Source organism: Arvicanthis niloticus, chromosome 15 (assembly GCF_011762505.2).
Source record: "Arvicanthis niloticus isolate mArvNil1 chromosome 15, mArvNil1.pat.X, whole genome shotgun sequence".
In the NCBI taxonomy this organism is placed as follows: domain Eukaryota; kingdom Metazoa; phylum Chordata; class Mammalia; order Rodentia; family Muridae; genus Arvicanthis; species Arvicanthis niloticus.
In genome coordinates this window covers 28,322,557-28,335,926 of record NC_047672.1, presented here as the reverse complement: position 1 = coordinate 28,335,926, position 13,370 = coordinate 28,322,557, and the positions used below count along the sequence as shown (strand labels likewise).

General features: G+C 48.3%; 1 protein-coding gene across 2 annotated transcripts in view; it reads right to left on the bottom strand.

The window, feature by feature from the left end:
- Nucleotides 1-13,370, bottom strand: part of Wdr91 (WD repeat domain 91) — a 30,466-nt gene that overhangs the window by 4,732 nt on the left and 12,364 nt on the right. The window contains exons 7-13 of one of the 2 annotated variants that reach the window (XM_076913548.1): nt 10,397-10,555; nt 6,643-6,836; nt 5,707-5,857; nt 3,667-3,761; nt 3,364-3,532; nt 1,192-1,300; nt 381-493 (exon numbers count right to left, since the gene is read on the bottom strand). In XM_076913548.1, the coding sequence (XP_076769663.1) occupies nt 381-493; nt 1,192-1,300; nt 3,364-3,532; nt 3,667-3,761; nt 5,707-5,857; nt 6,643-6,836; nt 10,397-10,555 (990 nt within the window). The remainder of the gene's footprint in view (nt 1-380; nt 494-1,191; nt 1,301-3,363; nt 3,533-3,666; nt 3,762-5,706; nt 5,858-6,642; nt 6,837-10,396; nt 10,556-13,370) is intronic. The other variant, XM_076913549.1, reaches the window with a different exon arrangement.

The window sequence follows — 13,370 nt, the reverse complement described above, 5'->3', positions numbered from 1 at the left end:
TACTGACTTAGGCAATGGGGGTTTGCTTACTTTGTACTTCTTTGGGCTCTGCTCAGATCTGTTTCCCATGAGGATGCTTACTCCAGCTCGTCAGCAAACCTCATGCACTGTCCTGTGACCATGACCAACCACACTCACCAAAGAGTATCTTCCCCCAAATGTGGTTCCATCTCTGGTGACATGAGTCAGTTTTGCCACAATTAGGAAGAAGGAAACGGAACTCCCCTCTGTGAGAAGAGCCAGATCCCACTGCACTCACTGAACCCCACAAAGATGTTTTGAGGTAGACTTCTATGTATCCTGATTTCACAGAAGATAAAATGGAGGCAGAACAAAGGCCAAAGCCACAGAGCTCACGGACCAACGCTGCTTGTGCCTACCTTGCCGTCCTCGCCAATGCTGTACACGGCGTTCTCGTCACAGCTGAATTCCACAGAGTAGAGCTCTCCACAGTGGGCCTTCCAGCTCATGGCACACTCATGCTGCTGCATGTCTGAGAGAGCCAGACCACACCTGGTAAGGCCCCGGTGTACAGCAGGACCCCCTCACCCTCTGTGACAGCTGCTCCAGAGGCCAGAGACCTCCTGGACCAGAAACTGCTGACCCTTCCAGGTCACCTGCCTCTGAGCAGCCTCCTGATTTGGTCAAAGAGAGGACTGGGAATCCTCAGGGACAGAGCTCACCTGGGGTTCCTGTAAGTTTAGGAAGACAGAAGTCCTTCCTATCAGACCTCTATAACTGCCCCCAGGCACCATGGAGATCTAGTACATAGGTGTCACCTTGTCTCACTTTAGAGCCTAGCCTATCTTCCTGGAGACAGGAGACAAGCCACCTTATAGCATGTGAATCGATGGCACTGTTCTCCTGTGACCCTTTGTATCCCACACAGGTGACAAGGACTGGGGGTCAATCAGCTCTCGGTCAGAGGACTACTGAGCTTGCCCCGTCCCACGTCCACACAGGTGACAAGGACTGGGGGTCAATCAGCTCGCAGTCAGAGGACTATTGAGCTTGCCCCGTCCCACGTCCACAGACAGTGAGCACATACTAGTGGACAGTTGTAGAAGTTTTAAAACACTGACCACGGTCAAGCTCTAGAACATGCTTTTGAAAGTGGGCTTTTGCAATGGCCTTGGCCCCAGCTGGGTCATTTAAGGAGGGGATCAGGGTTGTCATAGCACACTTACGTACCAAAGAGCCGGATGACTCCATCAGCCGCCCCTGTGACCAGTAGGTTCCCATTGTGATTGAAAGCTGTGCAGTTGATGGCAATTGGCTCTGGGTCCAGTGAGAACTGAAGCTGGGAATACAAACAGAAGCCCCATTAGCAGGCTAGTCCAACATAGACCCCACTGGCTCCCCTGCCAAGGCCTGTTTCTGAAAAAATTTTCTGAGCATCTGTCAAAGTCCATTGACCGATGTGCTCTTCTGAGAAGTAATGCCATTGTGCCTACAGATATTCTAGTTTCTGCACTAAGGCAATAATCCATGTCAGAGCAGTGACAAGTAACCCATATCTCAACAGCCCATCCTCAAGTGGACTCCAAGCTAAGTCTTCCAGAACACTCCTGTAGCCAGCAGGATCTAACCATCCATCAGCTGCCTTTCACTGCAGGCAGCCCTGAGTGACGGAGGACACACACATCCCAAAGCTGCTCCTGTCCCTTCCTACGGAGCCCAACATCGACAGGACCTAACAAAGCCAGAGATGTAAATAAGATCTACTAAGGATATAATCTGACGAGGAACAGCATTCCAACAATGCAGAACCCTCAGGGGACTAAAACTGCAAGGCTCATGTCATTCACACACAGGCACAGTAGTGACCTGCAAATAAAGGAGTCCTCTGAGACCAAAGACAAGAGGAGGGTGAGAGCCCTGTGGACCAGTGAACCCAATAGGCATGAAACACTCAGAAGCCTGAGCCCGAAGTGAAAGAACTGGATAATCCCCACACCCTGCTAAGACTCCAAAAAGCAGCACCCTCCATGCAAGAATGAGCTAGATTTTCACAGAAAGTGTTAACAAAACGTAGCTCTCTGCTAAGCATATAACCTCAGGCTAGTGTGGGTTTACAACCAAATTCACAATCCCTGTGTAGTCTGAGAATAGATTTCACAGTTGTCAGTGGTTGATGGAGCCTCTGGGCACCTGGTGAAAGTGAAAGCAAGGCTTTCTCAGAAAAATGCCGCTCCCCATACACAATGAGGCTTGTATCCCCAAGGATAAAGGGCCAGAAACAGGAACCTGAAGTAGAAATTCCAAGGGGGTGTAGTAAGGGGAGAGGAGCAGGCACCCTCAGAAACAGCAGGGAGTAGAAACAGGATGAAATTAGCAGAACTCCCAAAATGTTTATCAGAAAGCCAGAGAGTGAGGACTACAGAGGAGACGGTAGCATGAGCAAGCCCGTGTGTAAGGACAGTGCTGCGTTCCTGGAAATGAGAAACAAGACCTGCAATGAATGTCCCCACAGGCTAATTAAAGGCTAATTAAAGATGGGATGCTGAGGAGCGCTCTGTCAGAGCTGAGGAAAGGATGTCACGAAGGCAGCGAAGTGAGACAAAGGAAGAGTCCTAATGTCAAGTTGGTGTTCTAGAAGATTCTCAAGAGAGAACCAGAGAGGTGTTAACACTGGAAAGACTACAACTAAGAATATTCCAGAACTGGACAAAGACACAAATCCTCTTGCAGAGCTGCGATTTTAATTTTATTTACCTTTACTTATTTATTGAGGGTGGAAATTTTATTTGTTTTTTATTCAGAGGCAGGCTAACCCAGAGCTCTTGCTCCTCCTGCCTTGACCTCCCAAGTGCTAAGTACGCAGGCATGTACTACCACAACTAGTTAGGTTTAAGAAACATCTTTTAGCTTAGAAAACCCACACTGAGATACTTAGATAAGATCTTAACAGCCAGACAGAGGGGGTGTGCCGCACCAAGAGCCAACCTCTTGATTTCAGCACAGGCTGCCAGAGAAGACAGAGCCAGAGTTAGAGGATGGACCTGCTTCCAACTAGAATACAGAATTCTGAAAAAAATAAAATAAAATAAAATAAAATAAAATAATAGGCACCCTGCAAATTCCACACACATAAAATTTGAAAGCCCAAGAAGCAGAAATAGGCTGTATGTGCACGTAACTACGCATGTGCTAAGGCACCTGTTAAGCTGTAAGGAAACGAAATTCAAGACAGGATCTCTGTGAAGGGAGAAAGGCAACAGAGTTGGGAAGGGCCTGTGATTATTAGGACAGAGAGGAGAAGTGAGAACAGACACATCAAAACCACAGGGAGTGTGGGCAGTGTGCCCTCCACACAGGGTGCCCTCCAGGCAGCCCCAGGAGACCCGCAGGCAGAACCCGTACCTGCTGCTTCATGGTTTTTGTATCCCATAACAGCAGCTTGCCAGGAACCTGGTTCATGCCTTTGCTGCCGATATCCGGGGCCAAAGAGTCTGTCTGGGAGGTAAGGCTCGGAGCTGCAGCTGAACAGACGAAAGAGGCCCCATTGGGGCTGCAGGCAAGAGACAGGATTCTGCAATATATACAGGCTGGGGTCAGACAATCATCACCACAGGCTCTGAGGTGATTCCCACTCCAGGAGGTGGGGCCCACAAAGCAACCACGGGAGCCTGAGGCCTTAGGGTGCGTGGGGAGGCTCCCACTCACCTGGGCATGTCATCATTGATGTTGATTTCACAGAGGTTCTTCTTGGCTTCTGTGTCATAAAGACGCACCGTTCCCACACCACTGCCCAGCAGGAGCTGGAACGAGAAGAGGCAGGAGGCTGAGGAGGACAAAGGTCAGGGAGGACTTCCACAGTGAGAGGCCAAGCCCACTCCCGGATAGTGATAGCGTGCAGCTGGGCAGACTGCATGGGTGAGTTCCTTATCCACTTGTCCAGGCAGCTAGGGAATCTCTTGCTACAACAGACCTCACTTAAAATGCCATGAAGAGGGGCTGAAGAGATGGCTCATTGGTTAAGAGCACTGGTTGCTCTTCCAGAGGACCCATGTTCCATTCCCAGAATCTACACAGCATCTCACAACTTTCTAAAACTGCAGTCCCAGGGAATCTGATGCCCTCTTCTGCCTCCTCAGGCACCAGACACATATGACATACACATAGACATACATGCAGATAAAACATGAAGATTCAAATTTTTTTTTAAAACTTTCAAGACAAGGTTTCTCTATGTAGCCCTGGCTGTCCTAGAACTCACTCTGTAGACCAGGCTGGCCTCAAACTCAAGAGATCCACCTGCCTCTGCTTCCCTAATGCCAGGATTAAAGGCATGCAACACTACCAGCCAGATGATTAAGTTGTTTTTTTTTTTTTTTTAAACAATGTCATTAAGTCATGAAAGCCAAGCAGTATTTTGAAGTGAGAGGGACAGGATACTAAAAAGGTGGAATAGAGGTGATTGGACCACTGGGGGCATCTGAGGGAGTCACCCTCAGGGGAATTAATGATGGGCTCAAAGTGAATGCGTTCTCTCTTGAGAATTATAAGAGCAAGCTTTACCCGAATCCCCTCTCTGGTTTCCTGTTTCGCTGTGGATCTTTCCCTCTGGCATGAGCTCCCATCACAATACAGGTGCCCCAAGCTTGGGAGCCTTCACCAGAATTGAGCAGACACTGGAGCCTACAGAACTATGGGCTAGATAACCTTCTTTTCTTTATAATATACCCAGCTTCAAGCATGTTGTTACAGCAACAGAAAACAGACTTTATATGGAATCGCTAGAAGAAAAGAAACACTCAGAAATACTCTGGACTAGTAATCTCAGACCCTTTGATCTTTCACTCCTTCCTTTCAGCTTTAAACCCCAGCTGTTCCAACCCTTCCTGCTCACTCCTACTTTCTCTACCCTTCTGCAGGACTGGCCCTGGCTCGTCTTGGGATTGAGGTGACTGTTCCATTTGCCTTTCCAGGGACAGCTCTGGCTCTGGTTCCATGAAGGCCTCCAGAAGTATATAGCATGGGTCCTCCCCACCTCTGGGACTTTGGACTTCATTTGGGTATAAGGAGAAGAAATTAACAAATTGATGGCAGAGCAGCTCTGGTGTAGGGTATCCCCAGGAATTTTAGCTACACAATGGTTTCCACACCCACCTGCCAAGTGGATACCAGTTCAGGGACAACCCTGAGAAGAACACCCTATGAAGACAACTCCTTCCAATGTTTCCTAGATATTCAGAAAAATCAGTGCCTGACTGTTGGGCCATGAGCAATCAATTTTAACTCCTTAATGGCAAACCCTACCTCAAATAGAAAATCCAGTGGGAAAACCAGAACTGGGCCACTCCCAAGCACCGGGGCCTGTGGAAGCCACAAGCTAGAGCACTGCCCCCATATGCTGTGGCTCTTTGGGCTTCGTGAGTCAGGTCTCAAGGAGAGTACTAATACATTAGTACTTAACAAGTGTGTACTAATAATGTATCAGAAACACGGGCAGAGCGGTGATGGGAAGCCAGGGTCTCCTGAGATACACCAACAGACAGGAGAAAGTCTTCCACAATCTCCAGGAATAGCTTCACTGCCACTCCAGGCAGGAGTCAGCCGGGCCAGGCCTACAGGTTTGGTCTTGGGCGCCATGATGATGATGGGGAGGCGATTCAGCTTACCTCCTCAGCTCGGCTGGTCAAGAGCTCCTGAGAACTTCTGATTGAAGCACAGGACAAGCTTTGCCCACAAAGTGTCACTTACCAGCCTGTCTCTCTTGGTGGCCCACTCTAGGGAGAGCAGTGGTGACTTAGAAATGGAGGACGCTTTGGTCTGCATGATGGGATTGAAGGACCACACCTTGATGACCCCATCTACGTCTAAGCTGGCCACTCTCCTACCAGAGCAGTCCACTCTGCGACAGGACAAAGGGAGGCATTAGTGCCCTGGCCTCATCCTCTTGGGCCAACATTGATGCCAACAATGATACTTTCCCACTTTCCAAGTGCATTAAAAATGATGTTCAAGGTCTACACTCAAAGGGTGTGTGCAGAAACACTCACTTGTCCAAGAAATACTATAGGGAACCAGAAAGATGGCTCATCTTTCTGATTAAAGTACAGATGCATACCGCATAAGCCTGGAGACCTGACTTAGCTACCCTAGAGCCCATGTAAATGTAGAAGAACCAGTTCCCAAGAGTTGTCCTTTGACCTCTACATGCATGTACACACTTACACAACAAGCACACGTGCACCCCAGAAGAAATACATAAATAGGCAGATGGGGTAACAATACACACTGTGCCATGCAAGGCCGTGCGGTGAGCACGTGACATGGACAGCAGCAGATCTGCAGAGTGTGTGCCCTTAGTCATGTGAACCTGCCAGCTGAAATTTGGAGCTCTTTCCTCATTAGGCTCCAGCTCAACCCGAGGGCCGAGCTCATCAGGAGTATCAAAACAGGAAGCTGCCCGTGTTCTTCAAGGCCATGCTTTCACTATGATTAAGTACAAACTTACACATGGTAAAATTTTCCACCCATACATTAACATGAAGCCAATAAAATTGAGTGGTCTGCGGGGGACCACTACAAAAGTAGCATCCTGTAGGACTCTACTGACCCTTTCAGGGACACTTACTGCCACTAACACTCTCACACACTGCGTAGAATCCCACCCACTCGACTCCTCGGGCCTACCTGCAGTGCATGATGGATGAATGGTGCTCCCCATATTCTTCTTGGCTCAGCACTATGAAGGGCTGCTCCGGGCGGTCTCCCTCAGAACCTGCTGTGGACACCCGGGCCAGGACCTCTACTGGCCCCATGTGGAGTTCCAGGCAGGGCTCAGCCTCTGGGCCACTGCCTTCCGGCTTCTTCTCTGCACACTGTGACTGGCAAAGCGTGGAATGTCAACTTAGAAAGGGTCTCCTCCACCATAAAAACACACTAGATGACTACAGGTGGTCACCGCCACAGGAGGTCAGCTCTGAGCTGGAGAGCTATGCACAGTTCCCCTGGGAAAAGTGGGGTGCCTGCTCCCTGAAAACTGCAACCTTCTCACAGACCCTAGTTGGGGAGAGGGCTGGGCTTGCCCTCTCAAATGAGACTTGGCAGAGGGTAATGTCTGAGTCAGGTTTCCTATTGCTATGATGAAACACCACGACCAAAACAAGTTGAAAAGGAAAGGTTTTATTTATTTGGTTTATGCTTCCACATCAGTTTTCAAAATTGGTGGGAATCAGGACAGAAACTCAAGCAGGGCAAGAACCTGGAGGCAGAAGCTGATACAGAGGTCATGGTCGAGTGCTGCTTACTGGCTTGCTCCTCATAGCTTACTCAGACTGCTTACTTATAGAATCTAGGACCACCAGCCCAGGGATGGTACTATCCATAATGGGCGGGTCCTCCCACATCAATCACTAATAAAGAATAATGCCCTACAGCAGTGGTTCTCAACCTGTGGATCTCAACCCCCACAGAGGTTGAGATATTAGATATTTACAATATTATGATTCATGAGAGTAGCAAAACTGTAGTTATAAAGAAGTAAGAAAATAACTTTATGGCTGGGGATCAGCATAGCATGAAGAACTGTATTAAAGGGTTGCAGCATTAGGAAGGTTGAGAACCACTGCCCTACGGGCTTGCCTACAGCCCAATATTATGGACGCATTTCTCAATCAAGGTTCCCTCCCTCCTCTCAAATGAGGGTAGCTTGTGTCAAGTTGTCAAAAAACTAACCAGCACAACTGAGCATTGTCAAGCTGACAAGCACATCACTGTTGAGACACAGCCTTTCCTTTTTTGTTCATCCCCAAGATCACACAAGACATCACAATATAAAACATTTCATAAACTTAAACAGTCCCATAGCCTTACAAATGCAAACACTTTAAAAGTTGACTCTTTAAAAATATCTAGGCTTTCTAAAGTCCTGTAAAACTCCAAAATCCCTTTTAAAAAGAAAAGAAAAAGTTTAAAGTCTCTCAACTGAGTTCCTGTAAAATTAAAAGCAAATTAAATAATTTCTTACTTCAAAAGGCAAGAACCAGGGCACAGTCGCCACAATCTGAACAAAGCAAAACCAAATGTCCACAGTGTAAAGAGCTCAAAGTCCAGCATCTGGAATTCACTCAGGTTCGTCTGGCTCCTCCAGGGGCTTCTCTGGCTCTACCCAGCTTGTCTTCTAAGCTTGGGCAGGCTCTACTCCGTCAGTGATGCTGCTGCTGGTCACTCATGGTACTGGCATCTCCAAACTGCTGGGGTTTCCTGCTACAAATAGCTTCTGGGCTCTTTTCATGGTGCCAAGCCTCAACTTCTCTACATGATCCCTTCAGTTCTGGGCCTTCAACTGCTACTGAGGCTGTGCCTTCACCAACGGCTTCTCCTGGTCTCTCACAGTGCCAAACCTCAGTTGCTCTCCATGACCCTTTCATGCCTTCAAAACCAGTACCATTACCAAGTTCAGCTGTCAGCCCGAAGCACACTCTTGTCTGTCCCTGAAACAGTGTCTGTGTGCTGACTCTCAGGAAACACTAGATTTCACCTCACTGATGCTGGTCTCTTCTTAATCACAGCGAATTTCTCAGCTCCAGCTGACCAGCATCAATTTCCCCAGTAAAACAAATGTTTCCCTTCAGTGGTGCTGTCTCTTCTAAGTCACAACTGACTCTTCAGCCCCAGCTATCCAGAACCACAAACAGCAAATATTCAATGGCCCTGATAGCCTTTAAGTAGCTCTCAAATTTCCCTCTGAAACTTCAAGCCAAGCCAGGCCTCCACTGTCCCTATTTCTCTCAACATTCATTCCTTCTGAGCTCCAACAGGACAGCTTACCAAGCTTTGAACACTCAATGGATCTTCTAACCCAGAGTTACAAAGTTCTTCCACAATCCTCTCAAAATCAACATGATCAGGTCTGCCACTGTGATACCCAACTATCCTAGTACAAGTTTCTGTCTTAGGGTTACTGTTGCTGTGGTGAAACACCATGACCAACAAAAGTTAGAGAGAAAAGGGTTTACTAGGCTTACACTTTCCACATTGCTGTTCAGCATCAAAGAAAGACAGGAACTCAAACAAGGCAGGAAACTGAAGGCAGAAGCTGATGCAGAGGCCATGAAGGAGTGCTGCTTACTGGCTTACTTCTCATGGTTTGCTCAGCCTGCCTTCTTATAGAACCCAGGACCACCATCCCAGGGATGGCACCACCCACAACAGGCTGGGACCTTCCCCATAAATCACTGATTTAAAAAACTGTCCTACAGGCTGTCCCTATATGCCCAATACTATGGAGGCATTTTCTCAATTAAGGCGCCCTCCTCTCTGAAGACTATAGCTTGTGTCAAGTTGACATAAATCTAGTCAGCACAGGTAGGGAACAGTGTTTAATGGGAGCTGACTGTGGGTCGGCCCCTGTGCTTAGTGGCTATAGCTTACCCTTAACTTACTTCCAGATGATATCATTACCACTCCACTTAGAGCTGTGGGAACTAGACTGAGGCAAAAGCTAAACACCTTCCCTAAGAGCACCCGAGGCAGAAGGGAGAACTCAGGTGTGAAGCTAGAATTGTCAAGTGAAGCCTGGCCATGACAGTGCACCCATGCCAACCAGGATATGTTCCTGACACAGGGACCAAGGAAACTGAGGCTAGTGGGCAGGCAGGAAGAGAGGCCTGAGAACCTCAGGGGCAGTCCAGTATCTGCCTCCCTGTGGCACCAAGTATCCTTCACCACAATCCCTCACTGCTTACCCAGATACACCCAAGACCTATGGTGCACTGGCCACCTGGAGGCCCTAATGCCCTTCCAGTTATCCCTCAGAATAACACCACCAAGGGGGCGAAGGCTGTGATAGGCCTCCAGAAGCAGCCTGAACCCTTCAGAAGACCACAGTGTGTGCCTGCCACCACAAGGCTGCTAGCATAAGGACACAACTGCCTTTAAATGGATGGGAGGGCACACCCGTAACAGTGTCCCAGAGGGTGAGCAAGTAAGTCACTTCAGCTTTTGGTAGGAACAGTTGACACTATTAGGAAAAGCAGATGCCATCTCACGTCCCCACGGCAAGGGACCCTGTCTCCAGGGCTCCCAACAGGGAAGATATGGCTACGGCATCTTAGTGAGCAAGTATATGGCTGTCAGCACAGCAGCCACACAGCAGGGACACCAGGGGAAGCACGAGAAAGGGATGCTGGGACAGACTGAGGAGATCAAGTCTCAGGCCCCATGCCATGGTGCCACATGCAGGTCGCCCATGGGAAGGGCTGGTATGTGGGGGTCCCCAGAACTCATCTTACAGAGACCTTTCTGGCCCCACAGGAGAAAAGCAGACCAAACAGAACCCCAAAACCACAGTGTGATATCAACCAACCAGGCCAGGGCAGGCCCTGTCTAACAGCAGAACTCAGAGGGACCCCAAAGGATCCCTCGCTGCCCAGGCACCCTATACCTGGGAGGAAGACGTAGAGAGCAGTTCCCTCCTCTCCTTGCCATGGTCCTGCAGACGCCGTTGTCGCTGATGTGTCCAGCTGGCTTCCCCAGGGACTGGCCCACTCAGAAGGCTCTTTCCATCCTTGGCCCCAGGCACTGGGTCCTTTCCCTTGGTAGCCTAGAGGATGAGAAGCAGGCTGTAGAAAGTCTCATTCAGGCTGTCCAGTGACTGCAGCATGAAGGATGCAACTCCTCGCTCCACGAGCTCCCAGAAAAGCCCTCCTAGGCTGGCCTGGGCAGGAGGCTCGAACCAGCCAGGCAGGTCTCCAGACTGAGCTCCTCCTTGCTAGGTCACCTGCTGCCCTCAGCCTGCACTCTCACCTGGACAGAGGCACAGATAATCTCTTTGAGCCAACAGGAATGATCAACTTTTGTTATAGGAGCCTAGTACTTTACACCAGGTCAGGTCTCACAATGGGTAATATCAGAATTTATATGTAACAACATTTGGACAATATTAAGTACAGAGAGAGAGAGAGAGAGAGAGAGAGAGCAGCCACTCTCCTCTGTAGTGAAAAAGAAAGAAACACAATACAGTCTGTTGTTTGGGGTCAACAACATGACTAAGCTGGCTATTGTGAACAAATAAAAATGGGCTATGGGCGGCGGGGGTGGGGGGGGTGGGGGGGTGGGAGTGGGGGGGTGGGGTGTTAGTGGCAGAGCACTTGCCTAGCTTGAATTCAATCTCAAAAACAGAAAAAATAAAACAAACAAAAAGTCAAGAGCCAGGCTTGGTGGCACAGGCCGTTTATCCCAGCAGTCTGGAAACATGGAGACAGAGGAAGAAGGTCTACAAAGAGAGTTCCAGGACAGTCAGGGCAACAGACTGTCCCAGACTGACACAGAGAAACCCTATTTTGACAAACAACAACAACAAAAAAGTCAGGACCACTAAGTCATTTGGTTTGCAAATGACTAAACTAACAGACATTTTCCATAGAACTTACCCTAGAAACTTAAGGGTCTCTGTGTAAGAGAAATTAGAAAAGAAAGGCACTGAAATTTTTCTGGCTTTTCTCATACCAAGAGTGATAAGGTCCAGATCTATAACAAAGGGATGGATCTAGTAACCTCCACCCACCCCAGGACAGCTCTTCCCTTTCCGTGAGCAACAGGAGGTGACAACAGCTGTTGGCTGAAGTGCTGAGGCAGGAGTGTATCCTGCAGTGTCACCCTCAAGACCCAGATCTACCATTCTCCTACTACTCATCTGGATGGCAAGGAGTAACTCCCAAAAGTTGTCCCCTGTGCTGTAGTAAATACACACATGTCTGTCTGTCATCTCTCTCCCTCTCACACTTACAGACATACACACACAGACACACACACTTTTCAATTTTTTTTTTTAAATCTGCACTGTCCGAGAGACTCCATTTTATACCCATCATACTGGCCACCATTCCAGGGCTGGGCACCGGATGCTGCTGGTGAGGCTGTGGAGACCAGGAACACTCATCCGTTCCTGATGGCAATACAAAATGATAAAACCCAAAGAGAGATGGTAGGGAAGAGAGAGCCTTTACGTTATCCTTTCAGGTAAGAACAAAAAGACTAAAACAGAAGCAAAGGAGAAGCCACAACACTATGAAAGAAAATCCCTCCGAACAGATCCCAAAATGCTGGCTGACATTCTGTATATGGACAGGGGCTAGAGGGAAGCAAGATGCTGGGAGGACTGTGTGCCCAACAGATGGTGACACCCGCCTGGCCCGCAGGAGATTCAGAGAGTTCCCTTCCACCCTCCCTCAGAGGACAGTCCTCCTACCACAGCCTATACCCTGCCGAGGCCCTGACTGGTGCTAAACAAAGGAGTGGCTGGCTGTTGGCTAGGTGAGGCCACCAGAAGAGTGAGTGTCCGTAGGGACACCAATCTCTCTCATTTTAATACAAACTGGGGGTTCCCTACCCACCAAGCTGAAGACCAGAAGTGTTTGGGTTCCATTTCTCCAGGTTTTAGGACATCTGCATATATATTATAAAATACCTTGGGGATGTAACACACATCTAAACATAAAATGCATTTATAGGGCTGGAGAGATAGCTCAGCGGTTAAAAGCATTGACTATTTCAGAGGTCCTGAGTTCAATTGCCAGCAAGCACATGGTGGCTCACAACCATCTGTAATGGGATCTGATGCCCTCTTCTGATGTGTCTGAAGACAGCAACAATGTACTCATATACATATATAAATAAAATAAGTAAATCTTTTAAAAAATAAATAATGTATTTACGCTTCATATACCTTCTACGTATAAAGGTAATTTTATACAATAGTTTTAAAGAGCCAGGGGATGCTTGCCTAGCATGGGCACGACCCCAGATTCGGAGCCTAGTACTGGAAAACAAATAAAACAAACAAACTCAAACCCCGGCTATTTTGGTTTTCATGCTCCTGAGCTGCAGGTGCTGGCCCATATAAGCTCCTCTGAGGAGTTCCTGTGCTGACAATTTCGTTTAACAGAAAGTAAAGCAAGTGGGAAAAGGACCTCACCTCGGACTTATAGGAAAACCGGCTGGTTATGCTCACACAGCTAACAAAAGTCTTGAGGGAAAAGTGACTCCAGGAGGATGTGTGAGAAAGGGGTATCCTAGCGCAGTGAGATCCAGGCTGTGGCTCTGGGAACGTATCCAGAGAAAAGAAGACATTTTAAAGGGTAAGCATGCAGATGTGTGGGACGGCAGATCTGAGGTAAGAAATGCTGGCCACTGGATGCCCAAGAAGAGAGCAAACAGTTACAAGAATTAGTGGTGTAGTCAAGCATAAAGGGTAATGCAAACCCAGAAAGTGCTAGAAAGGGGGCTGCAGAGGTGCCTCGGTGCACAAGAGTGAGGACCGAGAAGAGCCCTACATCCTCATTTTATAAATAAAATACAAGTATATCGAGCCTGGTGGGGAAGCATGTGCTTATAATCCCGGGGCTGGATCAATAGAG